General features: G+C 40.5%; 2 protein-coding genes across 3 annotated transcripts; one reads left to right on the forward strand and one right to left on the reverse strand.

Annotated features, from left to right (window-relative positions):
- Window positions 1-827: 827 nt before the first annotated feature.
- LOC137598936 (FYN-binding protein 1) lies at window positions 828-11,853 on the forward strand. 2 transcript variants are annotated; one of them, XM_068319526.1, is made up of 20 exons: window positions 828-1,031; window positions 1,634-2,790; window positions 2,919-3,064; window positions 3,943-4,134; window positions 4,231-4,480; window positions 4,563-4,693; window positions 4,962-4,990; window positions 5,142-5,179; window positions 5,267-5,435; window positions 6,606-6,765; window positions 6,917-7,046; window positions 7,129-7,163; window positions 7,242-7,326; window positions 8,808-8,839; window positions 9,568-9,637; window positions 9,723-9,794; window positions 9,904-9,923; window positions 10,101-10,131; window positions 10,475-10,589; window positions 10,662-11,853. In XM_068319526.1, exons 1-19 carry the CDS (start codon window positions 1,011-1,013, stop codon window positions 10,572-10,574), a joined length of 2,868 nt encoding a protein of 955 aa, XP_068175627.1. In that variant the 5' UTR covers window positions 828-1,010; the 3' UTR covers window positions 10,575-10,589; window positions 10,662-11,853. The 2 variants fall into 2 exon arrangements, with proteins under 2 accessions (XP_068175627.1, XP_068175628.1); XM_068319527.1 differs by having other exon boundaries at window positions 9,907-9,923.
- A 2,557-nt stretch (window positions 11,854-14,410) lies between these two features.
- On the reverse strand, window positions 14,411-23,420 carry prkaa2 (protein kinase, AMP-activated, alpha 2 catalytic subunit). Its single transcript, XM_068319529.1, has 10 exons — window positions 23,097-23,420; window positions 21,932-22,073; window positions 20,782-20,875; window positions 19,879-20,023; window positions 18,955-19,042; window positions 17,744-17,968; window positions 17,063-17,225; window positions 16,308-16,646; window positions 16,085-16,211; window positions 14,411-15,078 (listed from the first exon to the last, which is right to left on the reverse strand). Exons 1-10 carry the CDS (start codon window positions 23,194-23,196, stop codon window positions 14,828-14,830), a joined length of 1,674 nt encoding a protein of 557 aa, XP_068175630.1. The 5' UTR covers window positions 23,197-23,420; the 3' UTR covers window positions 14,411-14,827.
- Window positions 23,421-24,584: the final 1,164 nt, after the last annotated feature.

The raw sequence follows: 24,584 nt of genomic DNA on the forward strand, positions 1-24,584 counted from the left end.
TTCCTATTTTATAGAGATAATTGGTGGTTTTGAAGGTTAAATCAATCAAAAACAGACATGCTTCCTGCCCATGCAGCATGTTTTTATGACCAAAATTCATAGTAGAAAGACTGAAGGTTTTTGCTACAGTGACACATAATTATGTTGAGAATGAGAAGAGAAACTTGTTCAAGTTTCTGCTATAAGTCTAGTTGACTTTATTCAATACAGAATCACAAGGTGACTAGTGATTGTGTCTGAGCTGAAGGTCTGAGCTACTGATCCCAATCCCACTTCAAACTTTGGTGTAAAAGAAGACCTTTAAAGCTGTCCCTTTAAGTGTCCCTTGTCCCGTGTGTTCCTCTGTCATCTTGTAGGTAATTCACATTACTCACACCAGTATAGACCTACATACTTTCATTTTATCGTGAATATTATTGTGACCAACCTGGTGTTTCCATTTTCTCTGCTGCATGCCTCCAAGGTTTAGCTCCACAGATGACATCCAAGCTATGAAGGCATATTATCTTAATGACAATTCTTCTCACAATTGATTCAATCCATTTCAAATTATTTGCATAATTTACTGCAGGAGAAGTGACAAAAGAAAAATAACTCCAGTTCCACGGCAGTGACTCACATTTGTTGGTGGAAGCATGCAGTGCCAGCCGGGTGACATTCCAGAAGGACTGAAATCCAAGAGCTGTTGAAAGTCAGTCTGTTGCATTAAATGTGAAAGCAGAGAAAGACTTGTTTGACAAGATTGGCTGTCTCCCTCCTTCTTTTTTTTTTTTTTTAAGATGAGTCTGAGCATACCTACTCAACCTCATTCTTCCAGTGAAGCCATCCCCTGCGCGCATGGAACGCGCTCATTTAGAACAGAGCAGACGAGCAAAAAAGTCTGTCCAGGTTGATGAAGGCGTTGGAAGTTTTTCTTAATGGTTTTATTTTTGTACACATAATGAGAGACTGAAGGAGAAACTCTCTGGATTTGATTTATCTGACTTACAATACATGTGTCGTCTTGGTGTATGATCAAAACAATGGATCAGGTATGTTGTTCTCAGATATCTTCTAATGAACAGTTTTATGTTTGGAATAATACTATTTTGTTATGACCTCTATTTATTTTTTTACGTGTTTCTCCTGTCGCAGTTACTACAAACGAATCTTAAATGAGTCTGTTTAGTGGTTGGTCGATCAACTGGCTGAGATCATGAGTGTGACTCAGTTAGGGTACATTCCATTCCATCATTGCATAAACTAAATTTTGACATTTGAATTTTCATATACTGTATTTGTACATTTATGGACGTTTATTTGTTCCAAATCGTGGTCGTCTGTCTCCTTAGTTAACTATAATGATTGATTTAAGCCCCATTAAAATGGTTCCTCCTCTACTCTGTACAGTCAGAACAAACCCTGTGGTCCTGTAACTACAGCTGGTCAGACTGTGCCACCATTCTGATTACATTTTGTTGAAAGATGAATAAATATGTAAATGGAATCAAATCAAAAAACAGAATTGCTTAGTGAAGAGTGATAGTTTAGAGAATTCCTTCTTTATTCAGCATTTGTGATCTCAGACCAACAAGTCAACATGTAGTGTATGTGCTGTATTTGCATGAAGGTGGTATTGCTCTTCTTTCACCAGGAGGAAAAAATGGACTTTAAGGCCCTAAGGGCCAAGTTTCAAGAAGAAGAACTCCTCTTAAAGCAGCCCAGGATCAAACCTGCTATCCCCGTGAAACCAAAGGTTATTCCTCCTCCACAGAGCCCCATCCACCATCTCCCAACCGGGGCCCGCCCCTCCTTGCTCACCTCCATCAATCACACTCTGGAAAGCAACTCAGTGAATGCACCCAGGGTGGTCTTCAAGGATGACAAACCGGAGAGCAAGAAGCCTCTCATCCAGCCTCTCTTTAAAAGAGACAAAAATGAAGAGAAGCTGAAAAAGGATAAAGATAAGTATGAGAAGCTAAAAGAAGTTTCATCAGATCAGAAACAGAAGAAAGAAACCGTTAAAAAAGAGAAAGAGAGGACTGGGCAACTGGTACCTGCCACGCCTCCACCTAAACCCGACACACCAAAGAAGCGCTTCTTGGGTTTCAGGGTGGCATCAAAAAAAGGTTCATCTGCGGTCCCAGTCGATTCCTTTCTAGACGCAGTTAATTCAGAGATTCCTGGACCAGCTCCACTTATCCCAGTCTCTACTGGTGTTGGTGACGCAGCTCCGGAGTCTCAACCTTCTCGACCAAAGGCCCTCCTACCAAATATCCCCACCTTACCTGACCCCAGTGCTGCTGTGGAAAGTACCCCACCCTTCGTTATCCCTGCCTCTCCTGAATTCACCCCACCCCCTGCCTTTATTCCTGACATCCCAGTTCCTGATGTCCCAATCACAGACAGTGAAAACCTACTAGAGATAGAAACCCCTGCCTTACCTCCTACCAGGCCTGACAGCACAAACGAATCCATTCCAAGTCCACCCAATGTCATCCCGACCCCTCCCCCCAGCATTGCCTTCTCTTATCCCAATTCTGTGGCCTCCACACCCTCTCCATCACTTCCTGAGTCTGAAGTTGCAACGGTGGCGAGTATGAAACCTGTAAACATGGATGAGGTGGAGACGCCACCTCTTGTAGCTACAGAACCTCCATCCCACAGTCCGCCATCTCCTAAAGCTGCACCCACAAAAATCTCACCCCTGTCTGCCTTGGAGAGGGCGGGGGACATGTCCCAAGGGAAAAGGACTCACTGTGACCAGAGGATCTTCAACGCTCTGGAGAAGGCTCGAAGGAAGAAGACCAGGTACACAACACACATCTCCTTGGTAACGGCTGTTTAAATGATGGATGTAGTTGTGGTGATAAACACAACTTAGTTCAGGATGATTGGAAAAACACTAACTTCATTTTTTAATTTTTAATTTTTTGCAGCGTGCCGACAAACTCCACCACATTTCTTTCAATGACCCCACCATCAGAAGAGCAACAGAGCACCACCCTCTCTGCTGAAGCGTTCCCACCCACCGATTATGATCGTGCGTCCATGAAATCTGCAGAAGTCAATAGTTTTGGCCAGGGTAGGTCTGGACATGTCACTCTAGAGACTTTCTCCTCTCTGCTTTTGTTTCCTTGTCAACTTCAAATATTTCATAGATTTGCTTCCCTTGAGTACGTCATACACAACAGCACCAGGTTATTAGTTATGTGGAGCTGCATAATCATTCATCGCCACAGAGTTTCATTTTGGCAGGAAACGGGGCTTGTACACTATGTTTTAATCCCCATGTGATGGTTAGCAGAGCTAGCTTTAAAGGGACTCCACAGCTACAGTACTGGCATTCCTCTTCAGCAAGAAACTAGCGCTGTGGGAAGGGCAGAGCTGCAAAAGTATGTCAGCTATGATGGAAAGGAGGAGCAGTGGCAGGACTGTGTCCTTCGTTATGACAGAGAGCTGCTGTGACTGACACTTTCGTGTCTCTTAAACTGACAACATATAAAGAGAAGTGAGTTTGACGCTGTGCTGACACTTTAGTTATTACTGTGATTATTATTTATGCAGGTGTTTATGTCAGCTTTAAACATATGCCGTGCTTTACACTGTTTATGTTAGACGTCAGTACAGAAGCATTTTCAAGACTTAAAGTCAAACAATTCAATCAGAATGGTGATTTACAATGACTAGAACTACAGGTAAGGACATTCTCATAGAAATACAGTGAGGATAGATACACTTTTAATTTAGCACAATTTAATAATATTACATGTTTGAATGTAATGTTCGAAATACATAAAATGATTGACAAGGACTGTACGTCTGTATGTTCAGAGGTGCTGACGTCTCCCTTATAACTGCTGTAGCCATGTTGTTTGAATTCAACATTATTCAAAACGTGAAAATATTTGACAACCACATCAAGATTCTAATCACAATACTATCATGCATGACCATGGCTAGCCTCACCGGATTTGGAGGTTACCTCTGAGGAAGGGTCTGAGCCGGTCCCGGAGTTGTTGGTGATTCCACCTCCTCCGCCCAGAAAGGTTCTCCCAGCCATCCCAGTGTCTGCAGTTCTTCCACCAGTGAAAGCAGAGAGCGATCCCTCCGTCAGTCTGAGAGAATTCATCCCTTCTTCTCTGGTAGATAATGGTACGTTCACCGTTACGGTAAACTTTGTGAAACCAAAGTGACCTGTTCCTGCACCTCCTTCATTTGTTGGCATCTTGTGTTTCCTCTCGTCTACAGAGATTCTTGCTCCTTCTGAATTATCAGATGCTGGCACCACAGATATTCCAGAGAAAGACTGCCAATCTGACGCTGGCAGTCTTTCTCCATACCTGCCAGCGTCAGATTGGGGGAATGGGGAGTTCTCTGGACCAGATAGTCCAGATGGACCGAAACTTCCACAATTTTTCGGTAATGGGACAATTCCTCATGGGGGCAAGGTCCGTGCAGAACCCGTACCTGGAGGACCAGAATATAATGGACAGACAGGGTAAGATTTGTGAATGTCTCTGTTCTCTTTGCTTTGACAAATTGGTTTTCATTCTCCTTGTCCTCATGGTTGACCCATCTAGACTCGGAGCTCAGGTGGACAACGGTGTTTATGAGATCACTACGGGTAATATGTATGAAGTTGTCCCTGGGGCCGGTGCCAAAAAGAAAGGAAAGACGGACCTTATCAAGAAACGCAAAGGACCCCCAAAGAGTAAGGAAATTTTCATAAGCGTTTTGGAAACCAGGTACATCATATATTCATCATATTGTCTAAAACTTTTTATTGGAAGAATATCAAAATATGACTCTGTTGTATGTCCATAGTGCATAGAGGTTATAATTGACTCTCAATGCCAAAATATGAACAATGATGTTGTCTCGTGTGATTCTGTCTACATGATGGTGTTAGAAAATTAGGAAGCAGTGGATGAGAACTTCCAAGTATTTTCAAATTTAAATTAAATGTGTCTTTTCCACAGATCCATATGCTGCAGCAACACAGGAAATAGTAAGTGTTCTCATCAAAATCAAGTTTATCCTTCCATCCATTTTTATATGGACTTAAATAATAAGTAATTTTGTAAATTAAGAACATGTCTGAGACTTTCATTATTCAGTCCAAAACAGATCAAGTCTTATGTTTTTGTCTTTGTTTACAGAATGAAGAGAAGAGCAAGACAATCAGGTTGTTCAACAAGTAAGCCTTAATGCTTGACCCACTTCTCTTTTCAGTGCTCCCCAAAATACTGTTAGTCAAACAATTCCTCTCACTCAATCTCTACAGGAATGACAAAAAAGCTGCTATAGAAGGTCCGGATGAGAAAGAGCTGAAGAAAAGAGAGAAGCAACGTCTGGAGAAGGAGAAGAAAGAGTTAAAGGAGAAACAAGAGAGGGAAAAGAAAGAGCAAAAAGAAAAGGAAAAGAGGGAGAGTGAAATGAAGAAGACTTTCAAAGTGAGTGATGTTATGCTGACGTGGGAGGGAATGTATGGGACGGGAACAGACTGCTGGGGAGGGTGGGGTATATATCTTGGCATACAAACCTGTCTGGATTCATTCCTCCACTTGGGCTGAGCAGCCTGAAGTCTCTTCAAAAGGAATCTGTGTCAACACAGCTCATTGTAGGTGACAGAATTTTCTCCTGCAACACATTATTACCAGTAGGGTGTGATTTGTCAAAAAACATGGGGGTTAATTAGGTGTCAGGATCATTGATGAGGGCCGATCACGTCAGCATGACAAGAGGGTTTAACCTATTGCGAACAGTCTGTAAATCGTAACATTAACACCCATTAGATTCAGATTTCACGTCATGTCAAAATAACTCATCAAATATAAAACTAAGTGACCAGTTTGTTCTCACACCAGACTTCAAGTGGCCTTTTCGGATCCCCTGTTTCCACGTCATCTGCAGCGTTTCGTAACTTCTTTTATCCACATTTCAAGGAACGTTTTAGCAGAAAACGAACACGTCTGGCCCAAGAACAGCCACAAAAAGACAAGTGTTCAGTGTGGACACATTCATTCTGTTGTGCTCGTCAGTAAGGATGTCATTCATGGCACTAAATCCACGTTCACACTCTGGTGTTAACACGGGGAGTGTGGAGATGGCAGAAAACATGTTACAGAGATTTTCTCCTTGGGGACGTTCACAGGCATCGAGACCACCGATAATTTGTATCAGGTCGAAGGTTAGAGTGAGCAATGTAGACTATAGGCTTCCTGTAAGAAAACTCTGCCATGACCTTCCTGCATTTCTTTTATTATTTAATTTTAATTATTGACAGAATTGTCCCCCTAAGGAAAAAAATCATTCAGCAGAGGTAGAACTGTAAGAACGAGAAGGACAATACCCCCACTCTCCCGACAAATCGCACCCTGCTTATCATAATATCAGACAAAACAATGACAACAACATTTGAGATAATAGACCTTAAAAATCTGAAATATTCTTTTATTTTTAAAAATGTCATCACGAAAATGTTATTTATTATATCTTTAACATTGTTAAAGACTCACAATAACACCCAACGGTATGTTAAAGCCATGCAAAAGCTATTTTAAAGTATGTAAAGAAAGCACAGAGAGATCGGTACGGTGTTAATCTGCCTTTGTATTTGTTAGATCACTGGGCAAGAAGATGCCATGTATGAAGCCAAAGTAACTGTAACAACGAAGGGTCGTAAGTACGATCTGCCCGTCAAGGAGGGTGACCTCATCAGCATCATTCGAACAACCAACTGCCCCAAAGGAAAATGGTTGGCCAGGGACAGCAACCAGAACTGTGAGTGCAAAATACTTCTGCAGCTCCTTTATGGTGGCATGTGTAATATGTCTGCACCTCTATTACAAGCCTTTTATGAAAATAATGTTGACAGGTATCTTGTTGGGAAAAATATCTTGACATGCTTTTGACTGAGCTAGTTTGTCCCCAGACGGTTATGTTGCAGTGGAACACGTGGAACTGGACATCAAGGAGATGTTGGAGATGGGAAAGAAATCAGCAAACTACCACAAGACGGTCAGCAGTGTGTCTGAGTTGGACATTGCCAGCTCAGGGAGCAGGTGTGTGTGCACAGCGAACTTTTCACTCATTCATCACCTTAATGGAAATAATGATATGGCTGCTTTGGCCTTCTTTTCTCAGGACCTCAAACCACTTTCCAGTCTCAACTGAAAGCTGTATGTATCTCCCTGTTCATAAGTGTAATAACAGCTCCAATCTGACTTGTTCTACAGCAGTATGATATTTATGTTTAGTCACAGATGACAGTGAAGAGTGGACTGGTGATGATGACGAACCTCTTAACACTGCCCCTGATAATGCAGATTCACTGGCTTCAATGTAAGTCACTATTTACCTGAATGCATGTGGTTTAGATACAGACCTATCAGCTGCAGTAACACTGACCTGTAAGCTACATTGTAACCTCTATTTTCTGCTACATAGTTCATGTGTATAGGGATTCATCCCTAACTGTCAGATGATGTGGTTAATTTTGCAAGATTTGGAATCAGTTGCCTTGGCACTCACAATCTACAGTAGATGAGGCACTGGTGTGAACTGATTCTCTACTAATTCAACTAATTCTGAGCAACAGATTGGACAGATGGAAAGATTGTCACGAGGTGTTCACTTAGAGAACAACAGTTTTTTCTCGTATCAAGACTCCAGTTCCACTACATATTCTATACAGTATGCGTAGGTAGTCTGTAAGCCACCTCATGAAGAATCTGAGCCATTATGGAATCATCACTAAGCTCAGCTACAAATGAACTGCATACAAATTAATGTCTACATACCACTAAGCTGCTGGGACAGCCACAGAACAAATGCTCATTATATTCTCAAGTGTGACATTCCACCTCAAGCTTCACAAATAGTAGTGTCCATATGGGTCAAAGGGTCAAACAACCTAGCCTGCCAGACACCATTGTAACTGACAGGTATATGCAGCACCTTAGCACAGATCAATGATAGCAAGCTCACCGGTTCTATCCAGAGACTATGTATATCTGCTGCCAGGTAGCACAGAAAAGGGCTCTGCAAAAGGAAAATCTCCGGTCAATAGAGATTAAGCCTCCATGCAGTCCGCCAGAGACGTGCCTCTTTCATAGCATGTTGGAGGTCACAACTCCACAGGTAGAGTGCGCCCACACAGTGGGAGGCACAGGTGAACCTTCTGCTTGACATGCAAGCTGGATTAGCTTTGTGATCAATGGGATAGTCTGGACTGATACAGTGATGTACCTTCTCCTGTGCAGACAAGGAGTTGTTCAGTAAACGTGTTTGAGCAAGAGAAAAGCCGGATTGGGCCATAGCAACTATTGGCTGGACTAAATCAACAAAGTTCTTCGAGAACTGAGAAGTCTAGCAATGTTTCTTATTTTTATTACTGATATTACTGCCAAAACAGATGCCAATATCAAAACAGATTGGAAGCCAAAGTCACCTTGGAGAAGTGAGTCCCCAGATCTGTTCTGCAGTGGATCTAAGATTGACTATCTCATAAGTGGTTTGCTGTTTTTGCTATTTTCGTCATTATCTTTTGTTCTTTCAACAACCATGGTTTGACTTCTCAGTGTGGAGTTCTAAAAATCAGGATGATGACTCGTACTGGTGCCTTGTATAGATTGTGTGTGTGTAGTGCAGCTACAGTCTTGTATCATTATCTTTGTCATCTGTCAGGATGAGGACCGACCCCAATATATAGTAAATATGTGATACGTGGGAAGAGAAGAAAGTCTAGATAAATAGTGAACTCTGATTAGTAACATTGATTAATTCTGTCTTTTCAAATGTCTATGTTTTCTCTTTACAAAAAGCCACAACAGAACACAATCAATGCCAGAGATGGGTAAGACAATCCAAAATCAATTTCAAGCATTCCCTTAACATACACCTTGCTTTCACACAGTTTATCAACTAAAACTGACGTTGTTGTCTCCCTATTGTCATATCTTGGTCACCTGACAGTAACGTATGGCTCACACCATCAGTGCCATGCATGCATGTGTCATGCTGAATTTCTTTATCTGTTATCTGGCAAGAAAGCATTGACAAACTGTAGATACAAATGTAGATTTTTTTTTAGGTCAGAAGTTTTGTCATACTCTAACATTTTGAAACAGCGTTTATCTTCAGCTGTTTATACATACCATATACATATTCACAGGCAGCATAGCATATTATATAACACGTCATATTACAGTACTTGGTATGTTTATTCTAAACTATCACTGATTGCAAGTATTGTTCACTCGATGCAATGGTTTGTGTCACAATATTATGTTGTATATAACATTGAATTCACAAAATCTTCAATGCATTCCGTGTCAATTTAAATAACAAAAACAATGTTTGCACTTGTTACAGTAGTTGATAAGTGCTAACCGCTTAGTGCACCGCTTAGTTCACCGCTTAGAGATGGCTGTAGGTTCAAATCCCATCTGTGTTGAGTTTGCATGTCGGCTGATGTCTGTATGTGTTCACTCTGACTACACAACAACTCATTTACTTGAGAATGAATGTTTTTTGATCCTCTAATGAAATGACATTTTTTTCCTGTCTTATTTCCCTGTGCAGGAAACAAAGACCTCAGCATTAACCATCAGCACAGCCACAGTGACATCGACCCAGATGGCCGCTACATAGAGTAAGTTTTATCATACAGTCAATCACATGAGTGTGTTCTCTAAACAAAGTGCTACATTGCTACAGCATTTGTCTAATTTTTCCAGAGGAAGACATGAAGCACTTCAGAAATTGGCAACATTTTTCCATTCATCCAAACCAGGGCTACCATCTGTCAGGTATGCATGAATAAAATCAAATACACACATGCACATGTACTTACATAATCATATTCATGCATACATACAAACTCATGACTAATTTTGTCAATCCTCCTTTTGTTCACAGCAGCGCTGGCCCAGAGACAAGTAAGTAATCCTTGATCCTTAAAGGAAGAATATAACAAGCCTTTTGAATGAAATATATGTATGTACAACATCTACAAACTATATGTTGTGATGTAATTTTTACTTGTGAAATGATGTGCACCCTGTGTTTTCTAGTGCATAGACGTGTTTCATAAATTCATCTTGTTTCCGTCTCAGGTCCTGTGTTTCTGAGGGAAGAAGTTGATCTGTAAGTACGACACAAAGATGTAAACAAACCAAAGAAAAATGCTGAACATCTTGCGCAACTTGAGCAGACACCTTTTACTCTGTTTTTGCCTGCAATGCATGACTGAGTGTTTTATTTTTGTTTTGGGAGAGAATGACAGAGACTGGTGAGGAAACTTTACCCTCATTCTTCTTCCAGGAAGTTGGCTCCGGTCCTGCTGAAAGATTTTCTCATTATCTTTAATGCTTTTTTCACATTCATCAATGGTGTTGTTTTCGTGGTCGAAACAGGCCACTGCTGGTATGAAATGTGCAAAGTCACCTGCAGGAAACATGGAGTTATTTTCAAAATTGTATTTCCTCAGGCCTGAAGCCAGTTCTACACAAGATGTGGATTTTGATCCGTCTGATATGATCATTTTGCCTCCACCGGAACTCTACGCTGACTTCACCACGGAGGAGTAATTATGATAAAACAAGGTGAGGATGAACAGCTTGGATTTTTATTGTCACTGCTCATCATAATGACATATTTCTCTTATGAAAATGCAGAGCAAAGAGCAGCCAAGCAGAAGGAAGATCTTTCTCCTCACAGTAACTTCATCTTCTGGACAATGGCCTTATTTGGCTGGTGACTGCAATTATGGAAGCTTGACCAGAGCACCAAGTGAAGGGATTTTTTTACTTCATCTCAGCATCCAGAACTCACTGTGTTCTGTCAATTAGTGTGAAATCTACCAGGGACATTTTATCTGGAGGCTCTGAGTGACTTTGAACTTTTGATGAAGGTGAACTGCTGATCCCTGGAAAGGAGACTGTTACACAAAAACATTCTGGATAGTGTACACAAATAGAAAAGAAAATCAGACCTATGTAAGCTGTGGAAATATGGTATTAATAAGGTATTTATCAAAATGAGACCTCGTATTGAGGAAGTATGGAGTGGACAGAAGGCATGGGAATAACAAAGAAAATTGTTCACTTAATGATTTTCTCAGTGGTTCCAGTTTATTATGCCAATTCAACCAGATTACTCCTGAATATCCAGTAATCCACTGCCGATCAGTACAGAAGCCCATCTTAATATTTATTATAAAACATATACAGCAGTTCTAGGAGCTGAAATAGAGTAGTTAGTTCCCCATACATTGTTTTGTTTGTTGTTGTTGTTTTTATTTTACAGTGTTGTTAGCAATTAAATAATAATATCAGTAAATACTCAATGTTTCAGATTCGATCATCAGTGGTAAATTAAAACAAACTCCTTGTTATTCACTGAATGTTTTTTAATATACATACTTTATTGGTCTCTTTTCTATTCAATATGTGTTGTTTGTTCTTTTTTGCACATAATCGTTTTTCAGTTTATCCTCATAATTTGTTAATGATCACCGCGCATTATGGAAGTAATCACACTATTCATGTTGGAATCTTTAAATTCTATTAACATCTTAGGTTTGTGTATTTGCCTTGAATGGTGGACCAACAAAAAAACGTACCTAAATCTAAAATATGTATCTTAAGATTTATGCCAGTACCTGCTAATGCCTGCTGGTTGTACTTGTACCTTCTGTATGGAAACTGCATTTGTGAACTTTTATTTTAACTTCAATTTTATATATGATCAGATGTCTACCTAGCATCACTTTTATACGCCATAGTTGTATGTTCTCTCAAGCTGATGAATAATAAGTATTACAGAAAGATGAAGCCACATGTTGTTCACCTGAAGTCATTTTCATGTAAAATATTATTGCTGACTCAACAGAAAGTTTGCTTTTGTCTAAAAAAAAACAATTCTCTCTGAAGGATGCTTGTGTGCGTGTGTAATTTTCAGATTGACGAATCCTTTAAGACAAAAATATTTTCCTTTCATATGTTTGTTTATTGTTTTTCAACAAATATTCAATAAAGTGCAAATAATAACAGCAACATCATGCAGTGCATAACGAGAAATGCAAACACCAATCAGACACACACACACACACACACACACACACACACACACACACACACACACACACACACGTACTAATAGACAGCTGCACATGTTCTATGACTTGGGGTTATTAAAGGTTACCACAGACACACAGAACAGATTTGCTGCAGAAAAGTTCACTTTGGTACGACACAGAAATCTGTTTTTCGGCCATCTGCCATGTGTTTATAGTTTACATGACCAACACGCCACAGGTAGTTGCATACAGTTGTGATGGTACAGTACTACATTTGATAGTAAATACTGATTGTATTAGGAAATGAATATGACCCATGACCTCTGCTGCAGCAGCAGAATCCGTAAGAAATGCAAGCTGCAGAGAATCCGTCTGCGATTGAAGAAGCTGACTACACTGGAGACAGACAAGTCATCACAGACAGAAACAGTGATATCGACTGACTACAGAAAGGATGAAGGACTTAAAGCTTTGTGTGTGGTTGCACTCGTGCTACAGCTGGAGCATAGTTTCTCCCTGACATAAGGCAGGGTTCTTACATGCTGTCACAAACAGGAAAGAAAACCCCCGACAGAATGTAAAACAATGTGCAGAAATAAAGGGATCCAGCAGAGCAACAAAGGATGTGACTTCACGGTTTTAGCCGAAAACCATCACAAATCTGTCGTAAGGCAAACATAGGAGTCCTGACGGAATCAATTTAAAACTAATTACTGAAGAGCCATTAAAATATTCACCCAACACTGTGGAATAGTTGTGTGACCAAACTCTGCCCATTGTTATCCTCTTACATTTATACGTACTATATAAAAATCTTTCACTAAATTCCACTCCATTTTCATAACAGCTTTATCACCATAACACCCTTTTGATTATCCATCACAAGCCCATACAAATTAAAACAATTAATAAAAATTAAATAATAGACTTTAAAACATATTTAATAAGATCTTTCAATGTGTATGTACTACCCCTTCACCACTGTACCTTACTGAGAGTAATGGCAAGTCAGCAGTCCAGTGGTCAGAGAAAAACCCAGAGAAAGACTTATATGAAGCAGCACCAGCATTCATTTCACATTCAGTCAGAAAAACAATCAGACAAAGCTGAATGTCAACACAAACCTGCAATGACATGACACCATCTGACAGAACAAAGGGCAACATTCAAAAACGCCTTAGCTTCTTTTAAACAGCAGATACAGTAAAGTTTGTCTCTCAGCACAAAGAGATGCCATGAAACAGTAAATGTGCAGCATTATATGTGCAGACTGAACACACAGCACTCACAGACAGAACCTTCAGAATCCCACACCATCGTCATCTTCACCAACTATGCACACAATCCCCACTAACATTTTTATACAATTACTGTGTTGCATTTTTTAAGGCAAACAGAGAAAGGTTTCTGTGGCTTTTACAGTCCGACAGCAGATTCACACCGTCTCACATGAGTCTGTCATCTTCTTCATATTTGCATCACCTCATCATTATTACAGGATTGACACAACGCTAATTATATTTCTATGTAAATATCAATTTAGATTTAGTAACTTAAATTGATTTGTGTGCATTTTAAATGCATGAGGAAAAAGAAAAACAAAAGTAGTTCCTAATTGTTGCCCTAGGATTCCACTACAAACAAGCAGCACATGGGTGCTTCTTTTCTAGTTACTGCATAAATTCTTTGACTATGTTCTGTACATGCATGGCTGAGCAACATGAACGGAACTGAAGAGTAGTGGAGTCTGAGTGTTGCATATTTGTCACAGCTGAGGTTACAAAATGATGGATTTGTGTAGAAAAATAGCAGCAATACATATCTTTGAAAGATTCTCCTGAACGGAGAACCGTTGGGTAAAGTGACAGTTGTGGAAACTCGTGTGAGACGGTATTTGTGTGGGATTAACGCTAAATGCAGCACACAGTGTGAACCATGCAGAGTATTATACAGCTCCCATCCTGGTGTCTCTCTAACTTCATCAATTGTTTTTAATAAAACTCTGTTGATGCAGTTTGTAAATGACATAACTACAGTACCTAAAAACAAGTCTCAAAAATAAATAAGGATCTGATATCTATGGTGTATAAAGTTATTTGGTATACCTGTTCAACTAGCTAGTTCAGCTAGGTAATATTATTGTAATATAAATATAATATACATGAATAACAAAACCTGTTTCTTTACAAATCATATCAAACCTGAAATCAAATTATACATGTAATATTCCCTCAGACACAGATGAACTGTCAATTTTAACAACCAGCATCTCAATCAAAAAATAAGAAAATAGGAAAAACTCACCTCCAGTCAGTGTCAAGAGAAACTTCAGCAGGATATCTCCTAACACCCCCCCACCCCCACCCCTTAAGTGTAATGGTGGACAATGATAAGAGATTGAAAGTATTTTGTGGAGGTGAGTCAGTAAACTTGCCCACTGCTGGTCACCACCAGTTAACAGATTCCAATCTCAGGACCAGTTTTTAAAAGCTGAGTGTTTGAAAAGAAGAAAAGGAAGCTGTTAATCTGCCTCTTTGAAAAGTGCTTCATCTCTGTGTCTCCTCAATCCGAGGTGACGGACATTGCTGTTCACAACTCCATCCATTTATCCATCTAATGCTTCACGACTAGAACAGAGATAAAGAGGAGACAGAGAGAAGAAGTCACTGCAATCACCTACACTTTTTATGTTCTCGATTAGCAGTACAAACAGCAACCCTCGCTGACATCCACATTGCAGTGAGGGTGGGGAGTCGGTGGGGTTCAGCGTGCCAGTGAAGTGATCAAACTGGCACACATTTCAAAGAAGTCCATGGTGTGTGATCCCTGACGTGGGGTGAGCAGGGGGGAGCTGCCAGACAGGGACCCCGGGAGAGAGGAGCTGAGCTGGGGCAGATCGACTGCTGGGCTCGCCGAGTCGATGCTCAATCTGGGTCGGTGAAGGCCAGCCGTGGAGCCCGACCTCTGAGGAGTGGACGAACCCGATTTAAAGCCCACCGTCTCCACGATGTCATCTGAAGGTCACATGAGCAGAGGATGGCCACGCCAGCAACAGAGGATGTGTTAACAAATTGAATGCGTTTTGAAACTTAAAGAAGAACTGTACCAACCTCAAAATGTAGGTATTTGAACTTCATTTAAAAATGCTAGTTTTAGCAATTCAAATATTTTTTCTTTGTAAATTAATGGAATTAAGAATGAAATAAAAAATATGAATAAAATATTTATCATGAGAATGCAGTATAGAAAAAAGAAGGTAATGTAATGTGTATGTTTATGTTCGTTTTAAGTGCAGTCAAATGAAGTGACCCCCGTCAAACATTTACAAATCTGTAGAGGACATATCCTCCATTCAGCCTCGGACAGAGTCGTTTTTTTGTGACACTGTTATGGAGAAGATGACCAGTAGAAATGTAGAATAACCAAACAGTAAAAGCACAACTAATTTTCATGGTTATTTATAAGATGCTATTAGTGAACCCAGAATTTATACTTGGTGAGATATGCTCCTGGGCACAGATGTTTTATCTGTTACTTTCCCCACAATGTGTCTGTTTTTACGCTTCCTTTCGAGTCCTGCTTGTTTTCACTTGTCTACACTCTCTTTCCCTGTTTTACATGTACTGTACGTATATTCTACATTGTCAACAACATGTCTTCCTTTGGAGAGTTCCTGTGTGCATCTGTCCTCTGTGGTTTCACTGCTGTCTCGTTATGCTGCGTATTAAGCCTTTGTGCTCCCTACTTTTCCTTTCCCATTCATGATGTTCCCTTGTGATATTTTATTCTAACCTTCTTCCTCTTGCTACTCATATTTTCTCTTGCTGTTGTTTTTTTTTTTTTTAAATCACAAAGCATTGTAATTATATTATAAACAATAAATGTGTGAGGACATTTTTGCTTGCTGTGCATGTGCTGTAAAATATTTTGCAATGTAGTGCCAAATGTATCACAAATTACCACAAAATATCACAATATATCAGGAACATTTTTCTGTAATGCCAGCCAGTAGTCACTGACCATCGATGCTCTTGAAGTCCAGGAGGTAGGATCTGTTATCCACCTGGTACAACTGCAGACTCATCTTTACTAGGTTTCCTGTCACAGGATTCTTCCTCCGTACTCGAAGATGATATGGGTTCACCACCTCCAAGACAGAAGAACAAAAGAAGGCTTGTGTACATATACTGTAGATCTATATGTGCATTGTATTCACTTGTGTGTTTTTGACACATCCTAATACCTTCCAGTCAAAGCTGAGGTGTCTCATGGCTCTGTACACCTCGGCCATGATATCATAGGGTCTGCTTTGACTCCTGATGCCGAGGTGCCACTTGGCCTTTTTCACTGCCAGGGGCTTTGGACGGGTGGTGTTGAGAGCATCCAGAGGACAGCGAGACTTGGGGCTGTCGGCCAGGAGTGGAGGCATCCTCTCTGGGTGGGGTTTGACCCCAGGGGGGAGTGGCATACCCTCCTCTATGAAAGAGCCCTGGGGAGGGCTCGAGGCTAAATAGAACTCACTGGCCTGGGTCATAATACGTCGGTTGTCTATGATAAGGTGGTAGGCTACTGCTAGCTGATCCTGTATGGAAAGAATGAGAGTAGGAAGATAAAGAAAAAATGTTTAGTTAAACATAATTAACTGAAGATAAAATCAGATTATTCAAATCACTGACTGCACCGATGTTTGCTTGGTAGTTATTTTTGGAAGGCTGGAAAAAAAACGAATCAAATTCAGATAAGGACAGCAGGAACTAAAGACGCTCTTAACTTTATCTAAAAATCTGTGCTGGAATGAAGAATGTTTGACTACCAAGAGTTCTTCTGGGAAGTTAATTATCATGTACATGTCACGAGATATATATAAATGTAAATATGGCAGATCAACACATAATCTTGTGGATATAAGTAGATTATTAAAAGGTCACAGTTGAATTAAGAGTGAAAACACTTGTTCCTTGAAAGAAATGTGAAGAAATGTGGCTGTGTCTTGTGTACCTGTGGATCCCCGCTATATAGACTGGACACAACCTCGGATTCTGTGCACTCGAACTTCTCACACACTTCTTTCACAGCCTCTTCATCCAGGACTGTGGAGTCATACGAGGGGTCCTCAGGGAACAGGTAGCCTGGCAAGTCCACCTTAAACCACTCATGTTCCCTGGCAGAGAGGAGACAATCATGATGATGACTTATGGTGTGTACGTACATTCAATGTCATGACAAGGGATTGTAAAACTCAAGAGTCTAAGCTAATGACAATATTTAATTTTTTTATCATTTATCTTCGTGTTGCTTAATATGAGATAATGAAATACTATTCCCACAGCAAAAAAAAGTGCAGGTGTCCTGCAGTGATAGGAATGAAAAATAGTTATACATAACCATCTCAAGACAATGTTCAGATGCCAGTGAGTGCACATAGGTTTTAATCGGTTTTAAATGTGGATTAACATATTTGTCTGTTTATGTGATAACGCTTGACAAGTTTAATTTACAGCTATTTTTTTCATCCAATCATGACAGTGATCACACACAAACTGTTAGCATAGTGAGGCTGCCAGTGAATCACAATGAGTGCATGTGTGTGACAAGAGCTGAAAAAGATCATGAATAAAACACAGAAAATAAAGAGGCCTTCTATCAGGACGACCGGAGCCAGCAGAGTGGTGTGAGCACCTGATGTCTTTGATGGTGGCTCTCTTTAGAGGGTCCACTTGGAGCATGAGCATGAGCAGCGAGGCCACAGAGCGAGTCAAGTACTCTGGGATGTAGAAGACACCTCCTCTGATCTTCTTGAACAACGTGGGAACGTGGTCATCGTCGAAGGGCAGGGTGCCACACAACAAGGCATAAAGAATCACCCCACAGCTCCAGATATCCACCTCTGGGCCTGCATAGAGTCTGACAAAGAGTCCACAAGAGATAGTTCTCTGTCATGTATTATAACAATATAATTGTAGAATGAGTGATATAAAACAAACAAAAAAAGTGGTTTTGTATCCGTTTATAATTGTGCTAACTTTTGAAATGAAGCATTTAATGTTAATAAATGCTCCACAACACAATGATGATAGCAGGATGTTATGCTGTTATATAACATGGAAAATCTTCAGGATAATCAAACACAAGTTATTTTCATCACCAAGGAGCTTTCAGCCATAGAAGAATTCATCACATTTTGAAGGTGATCCTGCAGGAATAATATTTTTCTTTAATATCTTTCCAACCAATAATAATACCAATAAAGTCAAACATTCAAGGGGTACGTTCCATTCTTACTGAGTCATATTATGAGTGTTGCACACTTGGACGTAAATAAACGGACTTCCAGGCGTGCATGAGTTTTTAGGTTCTTTTTACTTGAAATATGCTGAAACACACAGACACATGCACATCAGCCTCTTCTCTGTGCGCCGCAGGCTGTCCATATACACAATATGGAATAGCTGCACGCGCCTTCCTACGGACCCCTAAGGCCACCTGGCTGCCCAAAGTGCCTGTGTGAACTCTGCTCATTGTACCCATGCATTCGTTACTAAAATACTAAATTTGACATTGCACATGAACAGAATATGGGCCCACAAAATCATAAACTGAAATAATAAAAATTACAAAAATAATACAGGGTGATAGGGGGTGCTTAGTGTCTTAACATGTGTCCCACATGAGGATCAACCCATCATGGGACTGTTACTTTACAAGCACAATGCTGTTTGTTTACAGTGGTGATTATCATCAATAAGCTCAGATATTCTATTTATGTCATAATAAGAAGCGCCTGTTTTATTGTGGGTTTGTTGTAATTCCATGGTACACCTTTCAAGGTTATTTTCTGTTTGGTGACTGTATTGTTTCTTTGTAAGGGCTACATAATCATCCTCTCCCACCTTCCAGAGATGACCTCAGGTGCAGCGTAGTTGGGTGAGCCACAGCTCGTCCGTAGGAACTCCCCGTCCGACATCATGTTCGACAGACCTGTTGACCAAACACAGAACCAATCAGCACCCCTCAGTTTTTACTCCCAAGAGCATCATCACTAATTAAATAATCCTCTTTTATCAATTGCTATTGATCCTTTGATACACACTGGTTAAACCGAACATGGCCCTGGACATGGAGGTGAGAAGTATACACTGTGGACGCTGCTGATATCTTTATCCTCCCTAACCCGCCATAACTCTAAGCTCTGAACAAAAAGCTCATCTAATTGGATGAGCCTCTCCCTGGCCGCCAGGCCTTCAGTCAAGCGCTAGACACCAGACACTTTGCGATGTGCTGACCTTCTCTTTATCTGTTATCCCTGTTCCCTTAACACTCCCCACCGCTCACTGCTGTCTATTGCTCTCAGTCAAAACACTTGTGCAGCACACCCCTGCCGCACCCCAACGATTCCTTGCCTATCAGATGACAGCGGGCCTCAAGGTTTCCTGCCAGACATGATATGAGACCTTACCGTTGCTAGGGGGACCGCTCTCCACCCCAGACACCATGCTGTGAACAAGGACCTCCACATGTTTCTGTAAATATTTGTGTCTTTCATGGTCAAGGTACAGTCCCTAAACCAATCAGCTAGCATAATAAATACTCCATCTGGTGAAACTTTGATGGTTTAACTCTTATTTAAAATAATGAAATTTACAAGTGAGGATAGTAACGCCATTCAACTCCACAAATTAATTTTCTATTATCCTCTGATGATATTCAAGATGTATGATGCTTTCTCTCCATCTAAATTCTTTTGCAGAGCCAGTCCTCGTTCTTTTATCCCCTCTCTCCTCACAAATCCAACTCCAGTTTTCCGGGGGTCCTACCAAAGTCAGCTATCTTGGCGTTTTTGCTTGCATCCAGCAGGACGTTCTCTGGTTTGAGGTCTCTATGGACCACCATGTGCCGGTGACAGTAGTCTACAGCTGAGATAATCTGCTGAAAAAGGCGGCGAGCTTCTGTGTCTTCCACCTTTAAAGACATAATATGGATGGTTATGATCTCAAATTTGAAAATGGAAGAATGCAAGACAGGGCTCTACAGAACAAGTTAAGCTACAAGCATGTGAGTCAGCAGAATGGTGGAGATCATTTTGGTTAAGGGCAATTTTATCATCATTCAGATTTGTTCAAAATGAACTACTGGAAATATTGGACTACTCATATCAAGTATTTGTGCTTGTGTGTGTGTGTGTGTGTGTGTGTGTGTGTGTGTGTGTGTGTGTGTGTGTGTGTGTGTGTGTGTGTGTGTGTGTGTGTGTGTGTGTGTGTGTGTGTGTGTGTGTGTGTGTGTGTGTTGTGTGTGGGAGGGGGGATACCATGCCTTTTTCAGCAATACATTAAATTATCATAGACAACTCTCACTAAAGATGGTGCCTGAAGTGCATTTTTTAGGAAGTGGAAGGAAGCCAGAGAATGCGGAGAGAGACATGAAAAGTCGGCACCGAGCGGGACTCGAACTGGGATCCGCCTTGCTGTGTGTCGCCAGCGCTACCTACCATGCTGCCCATTTTCATGGTGTGTTAAGTTTAAAGTTTAAAGTTCAAAGTTGGCAACAAAAATGTAAAAAAGGTTAAGAAATGCAGCAGAATCTATGTATGTTGATAGTTGCAGACTATCCACTTAAATATTATGTACTGCTCGTCCAACTTAAGCTGTGATTTAAAAAAACTAATCACCACTGGGATCCAGTGAATATAAACTCTGTCATTTGCTGAGGAAATGTCTTACCCGTCCATTTTTGCAGATGTAGTCAAAAAGCTCGCCTCCAGACACATACTCCATGACCATGAAGAAATCTGTAGGTGTGCTAATCACCTGGTACCTAAAACAAACACACACTCATAATCATCATTGTTTTTTTCCTAAAAGCTTGGCTTTTTTATACCATGGTCAATAAAGATAAATTCAAGAATAACAATAATTCATTGAACTGACACATCTCTAAGAAAAAAATTGATTTACTTCAAAACGAACACAGAATAAATGAGGCTGAGCTGTGCTGCACAGCTGCTGAGTGTAGGCTTTATTTTCAAAAAGGTCAGCTGTATTAAAATTTACATTCAGTCAATGAATGGATACTCTTGGGATATTCTGCACATCATCATAATCCGCCTCATCCCTGTCCAGACAGTTGTTAAACATCAAGGTAAAAACCACATTAAATAAAACACAATTCCAAGTTGTTCCTGTTCTATACATACATAAAACGCTGGAGGGACATCGAAAAACATTAACTGCACTTAATTTTATTTTGTGTACAGCTCTGATATATCACAGTCTGTTTTGCTGAGTCTGGCATTTTTTTCCTGAAGCTGCAGACAACGAGTAAAATTTATCTGTTTGTGAATCTATATCTCTGCTGGAGTGTTGAACAGCACTACAGCTCCTGACCACAGAGCTCATGTATCTGCCATAGCTTGCAATCGGACAGTGGACTGACTCTAAACCTGGTCTAAAAATAACACAGATTGTTGAGAGACACAGAGAGACAAGGAGAAACAGGCCAGGGGAATGGAAGGAAAGCGAAAGAAGGTAGAAAGGTCAAAGAGAAAAGCCAAAGAAGAGCCAAGACAATCCAACAGGGATGAGGTTATAGTCACCTTCTGTCACTTGAACTGCAGACTTGGACTAGCCAGAACAGATGCATTTACCGGTATCTAGTTCTAATCCCCTATGTGTGTGGTGGTATGTTTGTTTATTCGGCCTCCTGGGAGCCCGACGGACATGCTCAGTGCAGTGTAAATGTAGTTAACAAATAGGAAGAAGCAAAGCATGCCACAATGCGGAGGGAACAACAAAAAGCCAACATTATCGCTGGGTGTCATCTGTCAGCAACAGGACTCTTAAAATTTGATGGAATGATGAATCATCCACTTACAGTTTGATGATGTGTGGGTGTCTGAACAGTTTGAGATTCTGGATCTCCCGTTTGATCTTCCCAACAACATCCAGACTACGGATCTTCTGCCTGTTCAGGATCTTCACAGCGACTTTATGGCCTGTCAACTGATGCTCGCCAACTGAAAACAAGAATACACACATGACATAGATATACTGTATAACATGTATTATAAAACCTGCACAGCGCCAAAACAGAACCACTTATTGTCAAAATGTTTGATTAAAAAAACTGGCTTCAATATAACACATTTCTTTTTTTACCAGTTTTTTACTATTAATCATTGTCTTCTTTGTTTTGGTTGTCAGCCTGTCTTGGTCTGTGAAGAAACTGTTACGGTAAACTTGACTGAAAACATCATATATGAAGCATCAACATAAGAATCAATAGGGAAAAAATGGTTGGAATCGATATTTGCATGGATTCTCCTCCTTATAAAATGACTTTCCCTTAAACAGCATCAGAGAAGTCGTCATGACGTCAGGTGGGTTTTCCCCGGATAAGGGCTCACATCCCTCAAACTGCGCACGTAAGAAAAGGACGCTGTGAGCGTAAAGCTCACAAGGTCAAACAGCGTGCCTGAGCAAGCAGAAGAACTGAATTAATGTCAGGCTGCAGACCTTTTTAAATAAACTTTATGCCTTTAAAGGAGTGTCCCGACTTTGGGAGGCGCTGACAGACTGGCACTGGCTGGCATTACGACAACATATCAGTTAACGCTGAGCTCCTGCGGTGGGCTTCGGACAAGCTGTGAGCTCCTTACGCGTCCTTCATAGCAAATAACCACAATATAAAGTCTTATTTGTTCAACATTATATAATAAAAATGTGAATAGGACTCTATTTTTCATTCTAGATACTGTCGTCCAGTTAATTACCCCTGCCATGGATGGTAACAGTAGCCACAAGCAGGGGCTGCGGAGGAAGAATTTGACTTTCAAACGAGCGGATTCTCAGAACAGATTTACGCATTAAATCCCGTCCGCGGCGGCGGCTAACCCAACATGCTACGAAACCTTCTCCCTGACCGCCGGCAAGTTCAACGCTGTCAGGAGAGAGGGGCAAGGAGACTACTTCACATTACTTCAACTCAGAGCCGTAAATGTAGACATTAAAGTCGGTATGACACAGAAGCAGGACTTAACTCTTCACTTTTCCAAACGTGCCCACTCCGAGCGTGTCGCCGAGGATGTAATGGCCGATCTTTACCCTGCCTTCGTGCTTCTGTTGTTGCCTCTCTGCCATCTTCTCCGTTACCGACGACTGGGCTCGCGCCGTGCGGGGTGGGCGTGCTTGCCTGTTTGTGGGGAGCACGGAGGGGCGGGGCCCGTTACTTCTGTCACCGCGAGGGAGAGAAGCACCGCCGATGGGCGTCCATCGAACGCACCTTCAGGAAAACTTAATGGCTATTCTGGAGGTCAAACGGCGGTCGAATGATTACTACAAAGGACCGCAGTAGTATTCAGTCAAGAGTATTCCGTCTGACACCTGGTGTAGTGTCCAGTCTAGGGTCCTGTTCAGTTACAGCCGATCAGGCGCAGACCTTTAAAAACGCAGACCTTAAAAAAAAAAAACAACAACTCGTGTCAGATTAGAAAAAACGTAGTCTACTATAAACACCAGCGAATTCGTCCACAAAATAAAAAATAAATAAAAAATATCATCAATAATAACAATGGAGTCAAAGAAATTCAGATGTATATATTAAAACTAATATTGCAGAGTAATTATTACTTGTACTGTATACGTATATTACTGCACACAAAACAGTACTTAAGTAAAATTGCTTCATTATTCGTAAAAGAACATACCTACCTTAAAAATTAAAATTAAAATAAAAACACGATATATCATACAGAATGGTCTATTTGACTTTTTTTTAATTTTATGACATTTGTTTACACTATTTTAGCTTACAGTACACCCAATATATATAAAGTTAATTAACGTCCATACATCCTTCTTAAAACCATACTACTTTGTTTAAATGTCTTTCTGAAACAATTTGGTGTCTCAAAATGGAACTGCAGTACTGCTATCATTTGATAATTCGCAGATGCCACTGAGGTGAGGTGTATACATTTAACCACTAGGAGACAGTATACGTTTAATTTATGTTTAACCAACATGAGCCTTGGAACTGCTTAATTCTTCTCCGTCTCTCTGACACGGAAGGCGTTTATTATGATGAACACGACCATTTTTCTATCAAATCTAGATAATGCGCGTACAATCCTTATGATCTCTAATGCAAGTTTTCAATGCGATTAGAATTTGTGCTGATATATTTGCATATCTGAAATGCAAATTTTAGAAGTAATTACTCTCTGAGTTAAGTGTAAGTTATTTTCCAACCTAGCAAATTACTATAGTTAAGGAAAATAAATCAATAACGTCAGAAAACATTACTTATGGACTTGTTTTCTTGGTATGGACATTGGTACAGTATAACTTCCCTATCATGTTGGAAATACAAACATAACATTAAATAGTAAACAACTGATGTTGACTGTTTATTGTTATAAAAAGAAAATATTTATACTGTGTGTGTGTGTGTGTGTGTGTGTGTGTGTGTGTGTGTGTGTGTGTGTGTGTGTGTGTGTGTGTGTGTGTGTGTGTGTGTGTGTGTGTGT

Source organism: Antennarius striatus, chromosome 7, assembly GCF_040054535.1.
Source record: "Antennarius striatus isolate MH-2024 chromosome 7, ASM4005453v1, whole genome shotgun sequence".
Lineage (NCBI taxonomy): Eukaryota > Metazoa > Chordata > Actinopteri > Lophiiformes > Antennariidae > Antennarius > Antennarius striatus.